General features: G+C 38.5%; 1 protein-coding gene across 3 annotated transcripts in view; it reads right to left on the minus strand.

Moving 5' to 3' along the window:
• AFF4 (ALF transcription elongation factor 4) overlaps positions 1-18,409 on the minus strand; it is an 86,473-nt gene that overhangs the window by 27,383 nt on the left and 40,681 nt on the right. For all 3 annotated transcript variants that reach the window (XM_067566850.1, XM_067566849.1, XM_067566848.1), the window contains 10 exons: positions 16,824-17,621; positions 15,390-15,434; positions 14,669-14,755; positions 9,638-9,674; positions 7,595-7,643; positions 4,895-4,915; positions 4,418-4,472; positions 3,153-3,190; positions 2,601-2,763; positions 1,263-2,168 (listed from right to left, as the gene is read on the minus strand). In XM_067566850.1, coding sequence (XP_067422951.1) covers positions 1,263-2,168; positions 2,601-2,763; positions 3,153-3,190; positions 4,418-4,472; positions 4,895-4,915; positions 7,595-7,643; positions 9,638-9,674; positions 14,669-14,755; positions 15,390-15,434; positions 16,824-17,621 — 2,199 coding nt within the window. The remainder of the gene's footprint in view (positions 1-1,262; positions 2,169-2,600; positions 2,764-3,152; positions 3,191-4,417; positions 4,473-4,894; positions 4,916-7,594; positions 7,644-9,637; positions 9,675-14,668; positions 14,756-15,389; positions 15,435-16,823; positions 17,622-18,409) is intronic.

The raw sequence follows: 18,409 nt of genomic DNA on the forward strand, positions 1-18,409 counted from the left end.
GGAATTCTGCCCCAGGAGAAGTAAAAGCCTGAGCCTAACACTTGTAGGGGTGCACTTGGTGAGACCCCAAAAAGAGACAGCAGTGCAGCTAGCCCAGTAACTGTGACAGTCACTATCTAGGCACTTGTACCAAACTCATTAGCATAGTATGAGCACCTATCCCCCCATAGGCACAAACTGGTGTGGGGTGATTCCAAGATGTCATATGACCTGTGACCATGGCTTTCAGGGACCCCAAAGGCAGAGAGGAATATAGGGATGGGACTGAATAACCTGTAATTTGAAGGCATCAGTGAAAATCTCAATCAGGCAGAAAGTCTACATTTTCAAGGCTTCCATTTCCTTGCCAAGAGTTAGAAACTTTTCAGGGTGAAATTTAGATTAGCATGGACATTTAAGGTATGTCTACACTTCAATTAATCATCTGCAGCTGGCCTGTGTCGGATGACTCGGGCTCACGGAGCTTAGCCTATAGGGCTGTTTAACTGCGCTGCAGATGTTCAGGCTTGGGCTGGAGCCAGGGCTCTGGGTCTCTGCCAGCAGGGAGGATACCAAAGCCCAGACCTGAACGTCTGCACCGCAGTTTAACAGTCCGAGCCCTAAAAGCCTGAATGAGCTGACATTGGCCAGCTGCTGGTGTTTAACTGCAGTGTAGACATACCTTTATTGGCTTCAAATCAGGGCTTCTCAGTCTCCAAGGCCACGTACGATTTCATAGAATTGCAGGATTCAGAGATGGATGAAGACTCAACAGATCATCCAATCCACTCTCCTGCCAAGGATCCCTGAATTTCCCTAATAACTGAACACATGACCAGGCAAAGTTCAGCATAGTAAGTTTTTTGGCAATCTGTTGATTGAACCATCAAGTGTGCCAGTGCTGGTGTCACTAAGAAAAGGCTATTTACCCACCTCAGTACCCAATGGCCCCACGACAGGAGCCTGAATTTCCCAGCACAAATCCCATTGTGAGCAATGGGAGTTACAATGCCTACCAGCTCTCTCACACAAACTCCAATTCTCCTCCACCTGACCCAAAATTCCCAGGAACCCAGTCTCCTGCTTTATCACCACCAATCTGGAGGCCCAACCATCATCCTTCTGGTGAAGAAGCCTAGACAGATTCCAAAAAAAGGCAGTACCCACTTAATTGGTCAGAGGAGTCACTAAGTTTGGTCACTCTGTTACTGGGCTATCCATTTCACCTCAGTAGTAAGCCACTGACAGACTGAGACTAGATAATTTTTCAATTGATCACTTACCTTATGCTTCCTTTTGCCCTTGGTGGAATTTTTGTCAGAAGCTGGCTTTTGGGACTCTCTTGTATGCTTCTCTGGCATGTTTTTCTTTTCCACTTTGGGTGGGTCTGTGTCCTTGTAAGGCTTCCCTGGTATTCTTGATAAGAGGCTCAGGTCGATCTTCACAATAAGTGGGTACCTTTCATCTGGGTCACTGAGTGGTGAAAGAAGTTCCTTCTCTTCCATAGGAGAGAACATTCTTTCCCGAAAAAAGCTGTTGTCCTCCTCCACGGAAGATTTAACAGGAGTCCTATTGCTCTCAGAGTATTTGGGGGTTTGTGATGAAGGAGGCAGGCTCTCATTTTCATCAGAATCAGAGGATGAGGTATCTGTTTCTATGAATTCCCTGGATTTCTGGGAAGGTTTGCTTGAGGCCTTATACTTCTTTTTCTCTGCTGTAGGCCGAGGAGAAGATTTGGGCTCCTTCTTTATATTGGGTTTTCTAGAGCCCTTTGTGGCTGCCTTATGCCTGTTTGAGGGCATATTTGTTGCCATGTCTACTGGGGTTTCACTTTCTATTTTAAGCCCTCCTCTGGGCTCTTCAATAGCTGCCTTGTCTGCCTTTTTGGGCTGCTTTTTACCAACAGTCCTCCTCTGTATTGTGCTATCACTCTGTGCAGGTGACTTCTGCCTGCCACGACTGCTCTCCGATCCCTTTTGGGTGGTTTTGGAATCTCGCCCAGGAGTGGAGGAAATGGATTCCTTAGACCCACTTTGATCCGTATACCCATTCCCGGTGCTTTGATCTCGGCCATCTTTTTGTGAAGATGGGATATTACTGTCCACAGAAGAAGCTGGTGACACTTTATGGGGATTCACTTTGTTCAACCAGTTGTCAAGTTGCCATTTGTTTGTTGGTGGTGGCTCAGGCTAATAAAAAGAGAGTGGGGTGTATTAAACACTATATATCTCCCCCCCCCCCATTCCCTCCAAGGACAGCAATGTTCTGCTGTTCACCAAGGTAACAGTTATGCAGAAAGCTGATGGTGCTAACGAACAAAGTATGTGTTGGAATAGTATTACAATAGGAGCATGTCTGACTCCCAAGCTTTCAGAATCAAGTGGCATGAAGTACATGTCAAAGCCAAGTGCTAACTGTATTTGTTTTTTTAAACATTTCACTTAGCATATCTGACAAACTGTTGCTGAAATATTTGCAGCTGAAAGTTATTCCAAAATGTCTGTCAATTTTACAATTAATTCAGCATCTTCTAAAACTGCTCTGTACTTAACAGTCAAAGATCATGGTATCTAGGGATTATTGTTGATGGACTATAACTCAAAACAAATATCAAAGCCTACCTCTGGAGATGCACTCTGGGATGGCTCATTAGCTTCACTGTCACTGGAACTACTTTCACTTTCAGAGTCAGATCCAGAACTGCTTTCAGATCCACTATGGCTGCTTGAGTCATCCCTGGAATTATCTGCGCCTTCACTATTATGCTGTGAAGGTTCAGAATTACTGGGGGAAGACAAAAAGTAAAATAATCAAGACTACATAAGACATGCAATTCTTTTCTGCAGCAGAAAAATTAAGCAAGTTCTGACTTCTTAATTATCTAATAGGAAATTCTACATAATTGAGCACAGCAAATAGTCTGGAAAATGATAATTACTTACAAATATAATGATTTAATTATTTTTGAAGCAGTTAAGTATCTACAAGTTGAGGGGGAAAGCTGTTTAACCACTGATCAAGTTCTAATCACTTCTTGGGTTAGCACAAACCAGAAGCCTATAGTGTCAGAAATGGATTTTTAGAGCAGTCAGATGAAATTAGGAAAACTCATCTGCTCAAATGTCATTATTTCATTTGCCGTGCCCTGCCAAAAATCAGCCATGAATACCTACCTTCCAGGTGTACTCCTTGGCACTATCTTATCAGAATCCTGTAATTAAAAAAAAAAAAAAAAAAAAAAAAAAAAGAATAAAATAACCCAAAGTAAGGAAGAAACTTCCATAAATTATACTTATGTATTGTGTACTGCATGGGGACCAAACCAAAAATAGAGTTCTAATATTCTTTCCTCGCTACCAAGAATGTAAATATAACTTAGCATGCAATAGCATCTCTTATCTGAACACCTCGCAATAATTTACAAAAGTGCGTATTATCCTCAGAGAGGGAAACAGATTAAATGATTTGCCCAAATTTACACAGCAAACAAATGGCAAAGTCAAAGCGCTATTATCTCCCCAAAGTCCTACACATCCTCCTACAGCTCAGAGTTCCAATTCCTCTCTGCTCATCACCCTGTTCCATTCTGTCTGAGAATAGGCCACAACTTTGGGCAATTGAGGAACAACATTGATAGACCCAAGTGGCCAATGTTAAGCAACTGAAGGCACTATCCCATGCTCCCTGGAATTGTGCAAAATGTCTCCTCAGCATTACCCATATCAAAAATCAAGATTGGGATTGGAAACAAAAACTGAAAATGAATCAGATACTGCATGGCAGTGCAGACAACCACCACTATCCAGGCTCCTGAAAGGGCTATTTTTATAATTATATAAATGCCAAATGATAGGATAATTTGCATTAAACAGAATTAATATCGACTAAAGGAGAAACAATTTTTCCAACTACAGTAAAGATGCTACTTTAGAAGTAGAAACAAAAAAATGTGGTGGGAGCATGAACACATTAGACATGACAAACAATCCAAATCCTGAGTTACTGGTGTGTGTGGAAAAATTTATGCCACATACTCTTTTGAAGATGTATTAGGTCCTTAAATGGCAGGTCACCACATATGCGAGAAAAAAAAAATCCCGAGAAGTCTCCTTGTCACGAAGAATTTATACTTCCTGAGTACATTCTGTTTCATTTTATGTTGAGGAAAAGGCAATATGAAATTGAGAGAGAGAGATTTGGAAGTCTAAAGAGAACACTGGAAGCAAGGAGTCCCATAAAGAATGATTATGTATTCCAAAAAGTAACGATGCTGTTATAAAGTTACTCTGAAAAATCTTGCTTTTTAATTAACGCTTACTGCCCAGTGTTCAATTTGCAACCAGCCAAGCACTGCTGGTTTTTAAAACAGAAAAAGTATTGAACACTTCAGTTGTGTCTGCTGAACTTTTCTAGAACTTCAGTACTTAATGGTACATACCTGTTCACCATCACTGTCTTCACTACTGCTGAGTTTTAAATCATCTTTCAACATACTAAGAGAGAAAGAGGGATAAGTTTTTCATATACTCTACTACTTAATTCCAAATGGAGGTAAGGCTATAAACTGATCTAAAATGCTACTAGGAATTATTTACAGAACTGATTAAGTGTAGTAGCATATACAACTCAATACTAAATGTTCAATGCTTAAGCATAAGAATCTCTTATACAAAAATAATAATCTGATGATACTTAACCCCTTTGGCCTGTTGTGTTTACATTTAACTATGATTTAACTAAGATAACTGTCTCACATTTTAGTGTGAAAGGAAAAGCTGTTTCAATATATATAAATTTTTTTCACAATCTTAGCATAATGTCTGAATACTGGAAATACATTCGTTAGGATTTTTTATCATCTTTTGTTTTATTTTTGCAATGAAAACTTTAGTGTATATAAAAAATAATGTCTTACTCTGTCTGGTTTGATTCACATCTGGAAGAAAAAAAAATGAGAAAATTAAAGTTTCCCATGCAGGTACTTTCCAGTATGGCTGTTTTAATGAAAATTCTAACATTTTAACATCTTGGGTCTAATCTCCAATATATCTTTTTCCCCCCAAAAAAAGATTACTTAACATTTATCTCCGCAAAAGAACAAGTTTACTGATTATACAAAGTACAATCAATGTCCTATCATTTTACTTAAGACCATATAAATTCATTGCAATAAACTCTCAAGCTCCCACCTGCACCCCAAATCCAGTGGGGTGTCCAGCAGTTGTCCACAGATCTCCTCAGATTCCCCAGTTGCAGAAATTGCTCCAATTCCCACAGAGGTGATTTTTGCAGCCACCAAAAATACCAGCCCCAACCATAATTAGAGCATTGTTGGAATATTGGTATGACATAAAAGCAAAGCAAAAATGAAGGGTTCAATCCTTCTGTTACTATCTCTTATACTCAGTGTGGGTAAACATCTTTTTATAAAGTGACTGTCTAAAGAGCCTGTGTTCAATGTCATATCTAGTCACCTCAGAGACTAAAATAATTTTTCAGAGGGGTTGAGTGGGGCTGGGACTGGGGTTAGTTTTTTTACTCCTGTTAGCACTGTAGAGCCTGGACAGGCATGGGAGAAAGAACTGGGTTCTATTTCCACTTACACAGGCCTGGTCTACACTGGTCACAGATTTCGGTGGCAGTTGACTGGAGAGATGCAAGCTATATACAGAAAATTGCATATCTCCTGTCAACTTCCTAACGTCTATTACAGAGGCGTCTCCACTGTACTGCGCTGATGGGAAATACCCTCCTGTTGATGCAGTGCTATGCTTCTTGCCAGGATGGATTTACAGAGTTGACTTTTGGGTTCTATTGAACAAGTCTTCACTGCAGCTCAGTCAAACCTGCAAAATTGATCCTGCACTGCCAGTGGTGCCTTCGGCAGTGTAGACATAGCCCTCCTGTCTCACACTGTGGCTAAGGGGCAGCTGGAGAGTGATAGAAGGGAGACATAAGCTCTAGAATGATCCAGGCTTTGTTCCCTGTGAACTGAGGGAAGATCAATTAGGAGTACCTGAGGCCAATTAAGGCCCAGCCAGGGGCCTGATAAAAACCCCTGCTCCAACCAAGCAGCTGGTGAGACCAAGGAGAGCTGATGAAAGAGTTGAAGGCATGCAGTGACTGACGAGAAATACAAGAGAACCAAGTGAAGGAGGAAGACACTGGGAGGGAGGCCTGCCTGCCTGCCAGCCAAACCCCAGAAGCTGAAAGGACAGGGGCGGGAAGTAGCCCAGGGGAAAGTAGCAGCCGGAAGCCCTGGAGGCAGTGCATAGATACTACTATTAGGGCCCCTGGGCTGGGACCTGAAGAAGGGGGCAGGCCCAGGTCCCTGTCCCTTCCCTCTTCTCTCACAGGGCTTTACCAGGCTGGCCAACACTTGGAAATAGGGGCCACATGGGGTACCCTCACTCCATGAAAAGGAAAACTGTGGGACCCAGAATAGTCATGCTGGCGATTTGTCACAACAGTAAAAACTGTTAATTGAAGACTTTGCAATTGAATTGGTATAAACTGAGGGCAAAACTTGGTTTGCAAATTCTTATTTACTGGAGATAATGCATAAGCAAGAACAAACCTAGGTCAACTCAACTCTAAAAGCTCAGGGCTGCAGGACTGGTAGATAAATGCATACTGGTAAACTGATCAAATCTGACATGGTTGTCACAGTAATAGAATCCTACAGAACTCCACATATTCTCTTTTTAAACTAACTTTTCTGAACATAAATGCACTTCAAGTACATAGCCACTAAACTTACTTTGGTGTAAGTATTTGTGTTTTCTAGAAACTATTAACCTTTGAGCACCAGGTACCAATTTTTCTCCCTATTTGCTCATTATCGGGAACAAAATAAAGTCACTAAGAATTTGAGGAGAAAAAAACTAATCAAGAAGCTTCTAGTTACACTGTACTTTTTATTTTGGTTGTGTAGCAAACAAAAGTGTAATGATTAGTCTATGTGTATTATAATATATTTTGCCACATTTATATCAACATCTGTATGATAAACGTTTGATATTCAAGTAGAAGACAGGGCCCCAAATTTATGCTTCCTTAAGCATATTTCATACTAAATCCTCTGACTACAAAACATCAGAGCTCTTCAAACCATTTTTGTAACTGTCAGCAGCTGAAAGTAGATCATAACTTCACAACCCCAGCAACTAGACTTCTATGTAACCATACATATTTATTTTAAAAGATCCCTCTACCCTATCTATCCTCCCCATTCTGGTCAAGGTACTGAAATATAAAGCAATCCCAAGAACAGAAATCATGTACAAACATCCTGCTAGCTGACAACAAAAAAGGAACAGGGAAAAGCAACATGCATACATGTGCCCTTGTGAAGCAACATTTGGTAGACATAAAATTTGAGACTATCCTGGAAAGTATCCTTTTCACATAGGCTTGATGGCCATTTTCTGGTAATCAAGGAGAATAATCAAGTCTACATAAATAAGTCTACATAAATAAGTCTAAAATCCACATTGAAGTGTGGAGAAATGGCTATTGTCATCTTAATTAGTCAAAATCCTTCAAAAACACATCAGACGACAGTAGTTTGGGAAATATTGGAGAGGATATTTTAATTTTTGTAAGAGCAACTTACGATTTGGATTGATGACCATTAGCTGTTTTTGATGAGGGATTGTACCTTTCTGGAAAAAAAGAGCAGCACACATCTTACAACTAAGCAACAAAATAAAACACTTCAAAGTTACAAGAGATAAAATCCTAGATGAATTTGGAGGCAAGAATGTTTGAGTGAATTTAGCTCTTGAGAAATGGAGACTAACACAACTGGTTTAAGCCAGATATGGCGCAAGCAGGTGTTATGCAAACTTCCCACATAGTTCCATCAATGCACCTCAACCCTGACACGCATCACACCCTTTCTATGCGTTCTTTATGGTTCTCTTAAGCAGAGCCAATTATGCTGAACTGTACTATTTGCTTATTTTAGTTATACATGAATTAAACCAGGACTAATAGAATTATTTCACAAATATCATCTTACCTACATTTGAACTAGAAAATCCGGAGGTGAAAGACTAGCACAGCAGCCAACAAGAACATTGAGGGTACGTCTACACAAACAGAAACATGCAGCTGGCCTGGTTCAGCTGTTTCGGGTTGATGGGGCTGTTTCCCACCCTGCAAAGTCCCAGAGCTCTGGACCCCGCCTGAGCCTGGAAGTCTATACAGCAGTGAAACAGCCCCTCAAGCCCAAATCAGCTGGCATGGTTCAGCTGCAGGTTTTTCTTTGCTGCACTGATATACACTGAATATATCAAACTGGACCAGATTTTAAGTTTGTTATAGACAGCAGTAAGTTTTGTTTATTTTGAATGCCGAGGAAGAACAAACTGTTTTCCTTCTACCTAGTTAAAAATACTGTTCTAGAAAAAATTGTACTGCTTCTGCATGCAAAAACATGGAACTATTCAGCTGGTAGTGTCATGGTAGCATTAGCTTCAACATCATCCCTACCCAGATCTGCAGTAGCTGAGTGAGGATGCCACCATTTAGACCAATTAGGGTGTCACTTTGAATTCCAGATTTCTGGCAGGCTGCCCCGAGCATAACATGAATCAAAATTGAAGTTGTCATAATTTGGTTTTCAGTGAAATTTTTGAGATTTAGGAAATTTTTAGCCTCTGATCAGGCTGGCTTCTCTCCATTTTAGAATCCATTTCTAGCTGAAGCATTTATAGATAACCCATTGCAATAGTATAAGGGCCTTTTTATGCTTTCATATCATGGTAATTAAGTGTTTGAATTTGTTTTCTTAATTCCACTCCGTATTGTGGTGTTTAGAGTAAGCTGCCTGTCAATATGCAAGAATAAGCCTTTCTGCTTTTACTGCTTAACCTGATTAATTATCTGGGGGTAGGAAGGGTAAAGCCTGGTCGAAGTGTAGCAGTGTGGTCTATTTCAATCACACTAAGTGCACTACCTGTAAATAATCCATTTGAGTAATTCTCTTGGTAAAGGAAAGTTATATTTTAACAAATTTGTTGCTTTTGTTCAAATTCTAAAAAGTGCTCTGGTGGATATGGAGAGTGAACATATGCATAGTCATTCTCTGGAGTTGCTGACATTACCATATTCTCTGCTTTGAATTATGCCCAGTAAGGTGAGCTTGGAGTGCCCCAATAAGGAGAAGTTACAATGTGGACTGGCTTCTGGTTCCCAGCTATAAAAAATTTATACCTTACTCTACTGCACACATTGATTTGTCTGCTGGATACCAGACTTTCAGAAACGGGGGTTGGAGTTTTCACATACAAATATCACTATTATTTTCAATCAGATCTATAGAGAAAGCATCTTTCAGAGGATTATAGTAATATGACTGGGTACAGTTAGGTATTTCCTCTAGAAGCCAGCAACCACAATGCAGTTTAATCATTACCTTTCAGGTCATATAACAGGACTTGTAAAAGAAAGCCAATTATCTATTTTATAGAGTAACACTTGAAGAAAACATGGAAATACTAACTTTGGGTTTTAACCTCTGTGACCTGTCTGGAAGATCTAGATTTTTAAAAAAGCCATGAATCCAAAGGGGCATTTGGGATGTTAATTATAACATGAAAACATTTTTATATAAATATTCTTAAAAACATACTAAAGGAATTTAAATACTCACTTTGCTCTCCAGTGCCAAAAGTTGACTGTTGAGATTCCTAAGGGAATAAAATTTACATAAGATTATTTCAAAAGGGAATTTCAACTAATGATGAAAGTAAAGCTGACTCATACTGCCCCCCTGTTCATTTAAATGACTGCAGCCTATTAGGATTTAAGTAGAAGAGTAAAGCCAAAGCCAGGAATGAGTGTACTTGATTGTTCATCTGGGCTCAAATTCCCTGCACCTACCACAAAAGACATTCCAAGCCCATGCACCTGGTCTTCACGCCTAACTTCATTAGGCCTGCCCTTGCTCCCCTCTTACACCAGCCCATCTGTCCCCCCCAGTTATGCAAGCAACTCCACACCTAATTCATATACAATTACCTTACTAGTGCTCACAAAGTTAGACCCTCATTTGCTTATGTAAATTATGTACCCAAGTTATATGGAAATCTAGCCTGAAAATCAAGTCATGTTCATTGTGGCTCTGACATAAGCAGCGGAGATCCTGGCATCAGAAGTTGATTAATTCCAGAAAATCCAGCTCTCCTACATAGTACTGCAAAGTCAATCCCGCTAAATGTAATTTAAAAAAAAAAAAAAAAAGCTTGTTTTATAGCCCTTAAATAAATGGATCTGACTGAGTAGGTACAGGGAGCAGATTGCCAAACAAGAATGCCATATAAATATCACCACCTTTTCTGATCATAACCTTGTTTTAAAGCAGTCCAGCTTTGGCCCTAAAAATATGAAATACCTGGAAATGCATGACAACTTGAAATGCACTGCTTAGGAAATTGAATCTAGTATACTTAATTTAAATACTCATCCACTAGTTTGCCCAGAGGAATCAAGCAGTCAACCAGCGGTAGGTTGTATCTTCTATAATAAGCCTGTAAACCAATCTCCAAAAGCAAGTGGCTCATTGGAGGGCTTCATCTATAAACATTTTGAACAACCAAGAGCTTTATATAGCATTGCATGTTTAGATGTTCTTAAAATTCCTTTACAACCTTTCAGTTTTTATTGCAAATGGGCAAGTTGTTGAAGCAGCAATACATTGGGAGAGTTTTATTCCTTTGGAGTTCTTCATTGCAGGGTATAAAGCTCGGTGTTCTACTAAAGACTCCCTTCATCCCAAAGATGCCTTGTTTTATGTTAAAAATTGCTTCTTTAATGAAAGAAAGGAGTAAAAATTTCAATTAACCCAAAATGAAACCATGTGACATCTTCCCAGCTTCAACAGATAAGTACCAGATAAACTTCAGAAACACATAAAAGGTTAAAGTAATGACTGATTTTTATATTTCATCCTGACACACTGAATGTCAGTATAATTATCTGCTCTTCGGTTTCTTTTTGCCTTCATGGTCAAAATTAGTCAGCAGGCAAAAGTGTTAGGTTATCATCCAAAATGGAAGTGAAGATTGTGGGGAAATTACTGTGCTGCCTAATTCCAACAGCACTAGTAGACAGCTACTATCCTGCAGCCAGCATAAAGAGCAACATTGTTTCTTCCCACCTACACATTTTGAATGCTATAAAACAATGTCTGCACAGTTAACCATTGGTGTCACAATGTTTTTAAGTCAGATAGCATTCCATTGGGGTGCACTTTGATGAAGATATATTTTGTTTTCAATCCCTAGTCAGATCTTCCAATAATTTATTTTGGTTTTGAACACATCTTGATTTAACAAACTCAGACAACCAAAAGCACAAGCTTACAGCTACAAAGTTCTTTCCAGCCAGGGGAGTACTTAGGAAGGGCAAATGAGAAACAATGGAGAGGAAGAAGAGACCACATTAATCTAATGGCAGTAGCAGCAGACAGTAACAGTAATGCCAGTAACTGGTCAGGACAGGCAATGAAGGGGTTTAAGCATGAAGCAAACTACAGCCTGCACCCAGACATAAAAAGCAGAGAGAGGGAAGACTGGATATAATTGGGCAGAATGATAATGCAGTACTCTTTATTCAGTTGCCAATTCAGCTCTAGTCCAGGTAGCAGTGCCTGAAAGTGGTTGCCATCTGACGGCTGTTGGGTATTCTATTTGAAATGAGACAGTGGTCTCAATTCCACTTTCCATATTACTAACAGCCACAGGATTAACTCTAATTGGTGAAACAGTGGTACTCAGAGAGGTCAATGACTAAATAAACTTAGAGACAAAACTCCCCTTCCATTCCATTCCTTAACCATCCCTCTTCTAGATCACAGTTGAGATACCCCAGGGCAGAAGTTTACAATGCTGCTGTACAATTTGCTTTGCGGAGAGCAGAGTTCAGTCTCAGACTGATCTTCGGTTTTAAGATGTTTATATCTATCTACGCACATTATATATAGACAGACATATATAAGCACCAATGTTCTGGCTTTGGAGTCTGACAGTCATTCACAGGAAATCTACCCTAGGCTGGAGCAGTAACCTCAGGCCTCGGCCCACTGCTCAAACCAAATGACAGAATGTACAATTTTCAAAAGTTATTTAAGCATTTAAGGTCATACGTCCCATCAAAATTTTACCCAGATTTCTTATCACAGAAGATCAACAAGGTAATCCTATGTGGAAGCCAATTTCATGCAGCTTTGTTCTGGCTTATGGTCTGCTTTACCATTATTAAATATATTAGGGTAATATCTAGATGCCCCATTCAGGAATCTGGGACCATAATTCATATAGAAAAAAAGACAATCCTCTTTCCCTAATAATCTAAGTTGGCACATTAGTCCACTGAAAAGTGCCCAAGTTTGTTGTATGGCATGTGAGCGTTTGCACACAAGCAAAATGTCGTGAAACCTAGCAGTATATTACGTATAAAGACAGTACAGTGTTTGAAGAGATCAAGTCCTCTTAGAGGACAGTACAGCTTGATTAAAAGTAAACCACTGTTCTGTTTTGTTTTCTACATTCCACTATGGTTTCAGGCTAAACAAATCCATGGCTCACTAACTTGCTGGAATTCTTGGAAGATATTCCTGCCAAGAATGACAGGCAGTACATGGCAGAGGAAATTATAGGCTTTGGATCTGCAGAGAGTATTTAACAGAGTTCCACATCTAAGATGCACAGTCATGGAATAAAAAAGTTGGCTAGAAGTCAGAAGACATGGAGAAGCCATAAATGGAATTTTTTGCAAACTGGTTTAACGAAGCACAATCCAGATTGATAAAGGTCCGAAAATGTGATCTACCCTTTTGTTCTCTCATGTCAGCAAGGCCAAGTAATTTAATATAGCTTCTTTCCCCCATCCCAAACAAATGATTCAATATATATGTTTAGAAGGAAAGTCAAGTCAAATGCCCACAAGCCAAAACAATTCATGAACAACCCTACAATAACAAATAGGCATGTGTTTGCAAGGTACAGAAAAACATTCTGTAAAGAAATTTCTTTTTCAAGCATCTTGGGATTCTTACATACTAGTCTGAATATTATGAAACTTATTTTAACTTAGTTCTCTTAACAATAAAGGAGATTTTAAGTATTACTGCTGGGCTGCCAAACTTCGTATTACTTGGCAAATTAAACTTGGATGAAAGTAGTGTGTGCAGTTTTTAGATCTGTCATTACATTGGTAAATCAATAAGTACCAAAAGAGCATAGATAATGAAACAATGAGGCTCTTCCTGGATTTGCATCATGAAGTAAATCTAGGAATTGTTGTAGAATAATTTGTAAACTCTCAGCTCACTGAACAGCAGCAAACAAGAACATGCAATTAAAAGGGGGAAGATTTGAAGATTACTTTCAGTTAACATTATAAAAGTTATTTATGCACTAACATTTGCTGAGCCTATAAATTCGCTGAAACATTTCTAAGGGAGGAGAAGACTGCCCCAATCTATTTTATGAGTGTGTTAACTCTGGAGCAGAATGACAAGTTTTATTTCACTGTTGATCACACACGAGAAACAAAATGGATAAATATAAAAGTGGCACTATCTTCTTCCAGTGGTGCCTTGTTCTGGGAAGTAACACCAGGCAAACAAACATACAATTGTTATTAGTACATGACAGTTTCATTCATTCTAAAACTAAAAATCAATATTTGTAAAGGTATTAATGACACCGGAGGGGAGGGGTGAGGAATGAAAAAGCCTACTGAGTGAAGTTAAGGTTGTTTTAAGTGCCTTAACTGTGCATTTCCATACTTTATATGTCCGAATGTCTTATAACCTAAATCCTTGAATTTGCTGCATTTGTATGCTTGACTTTGAAGATAACTACAGCATCCCAAAATGCTTTTACCCTTAAATTACTGACGTATTAAATCTTAACGCCAATTTAATGTAGTTTTTAATTTGGGAAATGTCCTTGTTTTGTTTTTAATAAAAATGTTGCATATAAATATTGAGAGAATGTTAAGATATATTTCCAATAATTTGAAGATACATACTATCAACTTTAAAAAATATATGTTTTTAAACTTTCAGGGCCAGATCTATTAGTACATACCGCACTATAGAAAAGCACAAAGCAGCCAGAGCGTACTGGCCAGTTTCCCTTCTCTCTCTTGATTCTAACAATGTTCCCATGCACACACACCAGTTTTCCTTTCCTAATGAGCAGGTCTGGTGCAATGAGTACTTTTTTAAAAGAACCTTTTAAGATTAATAGTCATGATAAAGCTCTTCATAACAAAATTTCTTCTTCTGCCCATTGATGGAAAATAGCATTATTTACAAAAAAAATCTATGAAGAACTGCTCTCTTTCAAAATGGCTGTCATTTCTCATTGTTCTCAATGGGACTAAAGCCACAACAGTCAGATACCACTTCCCTTTCAGGAAGATAAAGCAGTTGAGTGAATGCGGATGGGGAAAACAGAATCGTGCTCCTTACAGGGCTATCATGGGCACTGCTGTGAAGCCAGGATGGATTTACAGACAAAGGGTTACCATGATAATGCACAGTTGAATTTAACAAGAGTTTTAAGATCCTGCTGTGCAATTCTTGATCTGTAAAAGGAGTTTCTTTAGTTTTAATGTCACTCAATATTTGACTACTGAACAAATATAAAAGTAAGGTTTGTCATTCACTAACCTTAGTTGGAAAAGGAAATTTTGAAGGTTCTGTTTTGCATGGTGTATGAATAGCAGTCAAAGGGGGAGGCCAAGAGTGGGTCATTTCCTGTAGCCAAAACAAACAGCAAAGCAATTAAACGTTAAGGTTAGAACACATCAAAATGTCAACTTTAAAAAGCTATACATGTCTGCCTGAAATATTTTTACCTATAATTGTTAGATGTAAAACCTAAGATCACTTTAATATTAGAGACAAATATCTTTTATCTCTATTATATCCATTTTGAGTATGTAGTCCCATTCACTGGCTGTATAATGAACACATTTTTGCAGAGAAATCTGAAAATACTTTGAAAATGTTTGTCCATGACAATGAACATCTGAAATACCCTCAAAGAAAATACATAAAATTGATGAAGATAGGAATAAGCTACTCTCTGTTCCTCCATAACTTCTACCAGCAAGTTTAAAACAGGATGTCAATTTGTGTCAATACTTAGTAAGAAGATTCTAGGAAACTAAAGGTCACAACAGTTTTAAGGTTAGCAGCAATTGCAGCAGAAACTGGAATCCAAGAACTTCACACACTGATGAATTTTAGGCAGTCAGTAGTTTAAGTGGCATTCCTGGGACACTGCTGATTCTCTCTCATGTTCAGAGAGGGCAAGTACTCCATTTCCTCCTGTTAGCAGTGTTTATTTAACAAATGAAGTCAAGAACCAGAAGAACAGAGAACTTACTTTTAGAATTTCATCCACACAGGTCACGTCACCAGATGCTGATGCCTACAAATCAAAGTTCAGGATTAACTATTACATTCACACCTCTTAAGGCTCCCCCCCCCACATACACTTTACACAGCAGGATTTAAAGTTACGCTTGATTGTGGCCCAAGTCCTGCTGATATCCATCCAGAATCAATGAGAGAAGTAGCACTGCTAGACTAAAGAATCACAATAGTTTTAAGATCAGATATCTCCAGAACCTCAGAAGTCCTACATTTCCTATGGCATAAAGCAGTCACATTTAGCAATAGCAAAGAGAGATAACATCCTAAAAAGCATGTTATTCTAATCCCTCACCTGTGTCCCTCACTGAAGTGTTAATGTGATCTTAACAAGTCAATGTCTTACAAACATCTGAAAAGTTTGGATTTTTGTTTTTAAATTATAAATTCGTGAGGCAAGTCATTGGCCACTATCTGAATATAAATGATTGAAAGAGCATGATGGTACCCATAACGACATGACTTCAGGTCTGTTCTCTCACAAATTGCATTATTAATTAATTCATTTACATTAGAACATGAGAGAACAGTTACAGTTTTTGTACTTCAATAATTCCCTATATCTCTGTCCTAATACATGTAGAAGGGGAAGAAAGCTGCAACACCTCATCTTAGTTTTAGATATAAATTACTCCCACATTTGTGAATACTTGGCACAAATGTCCTTCCTTATGTATAATTTTGAATCACAGTCAGTATTTTCTAGATTTTATTTAGCCATTTTTTTGGGCTATCTATAAGACTCCAGGCTATTGCTATTCAAGTATCTAAAAGCAGATGTAACAGCATCTTATTACAATAATTTTAAACTACATTTATCCCTAATATGGCTGTGCGGATGCAGTCGACCTATACCCAACACTCCAAGAATAGCTAACCTACTAAAAGTTGTTTAAGCTAAATGTGCCCTATGCAAATAAAAATTATTGCTTAAATTCTGAAACCTATTACATTGCTTTAAAAAAACTGAAGGTAAATTATGAACAATTGCTACACTTCAAAAGAGAATTTGGTGTATGCCACAATCTAACATGACCAAGAGTAAATTCATTACATATATGACTCATCAAAAAGAACAGGAATAAATGTTCCAACACAGTATGCCATTATATAATATACATGAAATGCACCTGGGGTATATAGAAGGAAATAAACAAAATTCCCCTTAAAATACAAAAGAAACATGTGACCTTCCACTGACAAACAAAGTTGCTTCACTTTCCAGTGGGAAGACCTGTACTTTTATAGTAAGTTAATGGTAGCCATAGAGTCTGGGATTTTCAATGGGGCCTATAGGACTTAGGCACCCAACTTCCTTAGGCTTCTCTGAAAATCCCAGCCACGGATGCTGTAAAAAGATAAAAAACCAAACTTAGCACCAACTTACATCTAGTGGTTGAGAAGGTATTTTAAGCTTTGTTAAATGGGCTTTGCTGCTAGGTTTCAGCTCATTCATGCTGTTGCTATGAGTTTGACTACTGTAGTGTTCAGAGGACAATTTTTGTTCCATGGACTCCTGACCATCCATGGGCCTTACATAGGCAGTAGGCTTCTGCAACATTGAATTGGACTTGGACATTAGTGAAGGAGGAAAAGACTGGTTAGAATGCTGTCCACTTGAAAATGAAGGTACACGGGAAGGTGAGTCCCAGTTGGCATCAGGATCCCGTGGAGATTTTGAGCGCTGATGTTCCTTGCTATGATGATCACTTCCATGAGACCTGGAATGGCTGGAGCTCAATGAAGAAACAGCAGGTGGTTTTCCAGGGCTGGAAGAACGGGATTTGGAGTGTTCTGATCCGTGCTGGTTTTTTTTGCGGCTGCTGCTACTGCTACCACCATATGAGTCACGGTCATGCCTCTGACCACTGCTGTTAGTGTTATTGCCACTGCTCCGCTGAGTACTGTGTCCTGTTTGTAAACCTGTGGACCGTTTCTGCGATTGGGAGGAAGTGCTAGGTGCTGGTCCAACAGGAGTCCATTTGCTGCTCTGATGAGAGCTAGTACTGTGTCTCTGTTCACCAAAGAAACTTTGGTTTGATTTTTCATCTGGTGTCGATGGTACTGTTGGTTTGGGAATACCAACAAGCTTTTGTAGAGATCTGTCTCCTATAAGATCCTTCATTTCATCATAATTTCCAAGCATGCTCTGAATACGGTTAGACAGTTTATCTTCTTTGCTGGTCTGTGCAAAGTATAACAGAAATATAAGATTAAAAATACATTTAAGAAGTATTTTTAAACCAGGATTTCTAAATCTTACATACATTACATCTTGTCTTTAGGTAATCTGATTTGACACACGATGGAATCATAAAACCAAACTTCAGGATTAAGAACTTCGTTAGCATTCAAGTCTATGTTATGTACCATCCCCAGTTCTTAAGAAATATTTTAATCCCTTAAATTTAAATAAATTAAGTTTAAGACATAAGTAGTAATAAATGGACTTTGCATTCCAGTTTATTGCAGAAAGAGGCTGAGATTTTTCAAAGTTGTCAAATGGATTTAGGCACCCAGCTCCCACAGGTGACTCAGAATCAATGTAAATTTCTAGAGAAGTTATTCTTCTAATTAATACAAAAGCTAGGTAGTTATTTTTCCTTTCTGATTTCTAAAGCTAGTCATCTTATTTTTGACATTTCACTCATTTTAATTATTTTATCTTTACTTTCTCCCTGTCTGTCTTCAAACAATACATTTTTTATTCTTAAAGACTGAAAATCCAACATGGTAAAAGACCATTTGGCTATGCACCACTAACAAGAAGCCTATTGATAAAGCTTGATCAAATTTAATATTAAATACAACTTCCTATTAGAAAACGATAGTTAAATTACAGATATTAGCCTATAAAACCTCATGGACTGACTGCAGGAAAAAATGTAAGTATTGTAATGGCAGAATCTTCCACTCAAATCAAGAACAATTTATCAAAAATAGACAAGACAACATTTAACGAACACTTGATTG

Source organism: Emydura macquarii, unplaced genomic scaffold (genome assembly GCF_026122565.2).
Source record: "Emydura macquarii macquarii isolate MOO-44397 ecotype Brisbane River unplaced genomic scaffold, CSIRO-AGI_Emac_v2 contig_2768, whole genome shotgun sequence".
Classification (NCBI taxonomy): domain Eukaryota; kingdom Metazoa; phylum Chordata; order Testudines; family Chelidae; genus Emydura; species Emydura macquarii.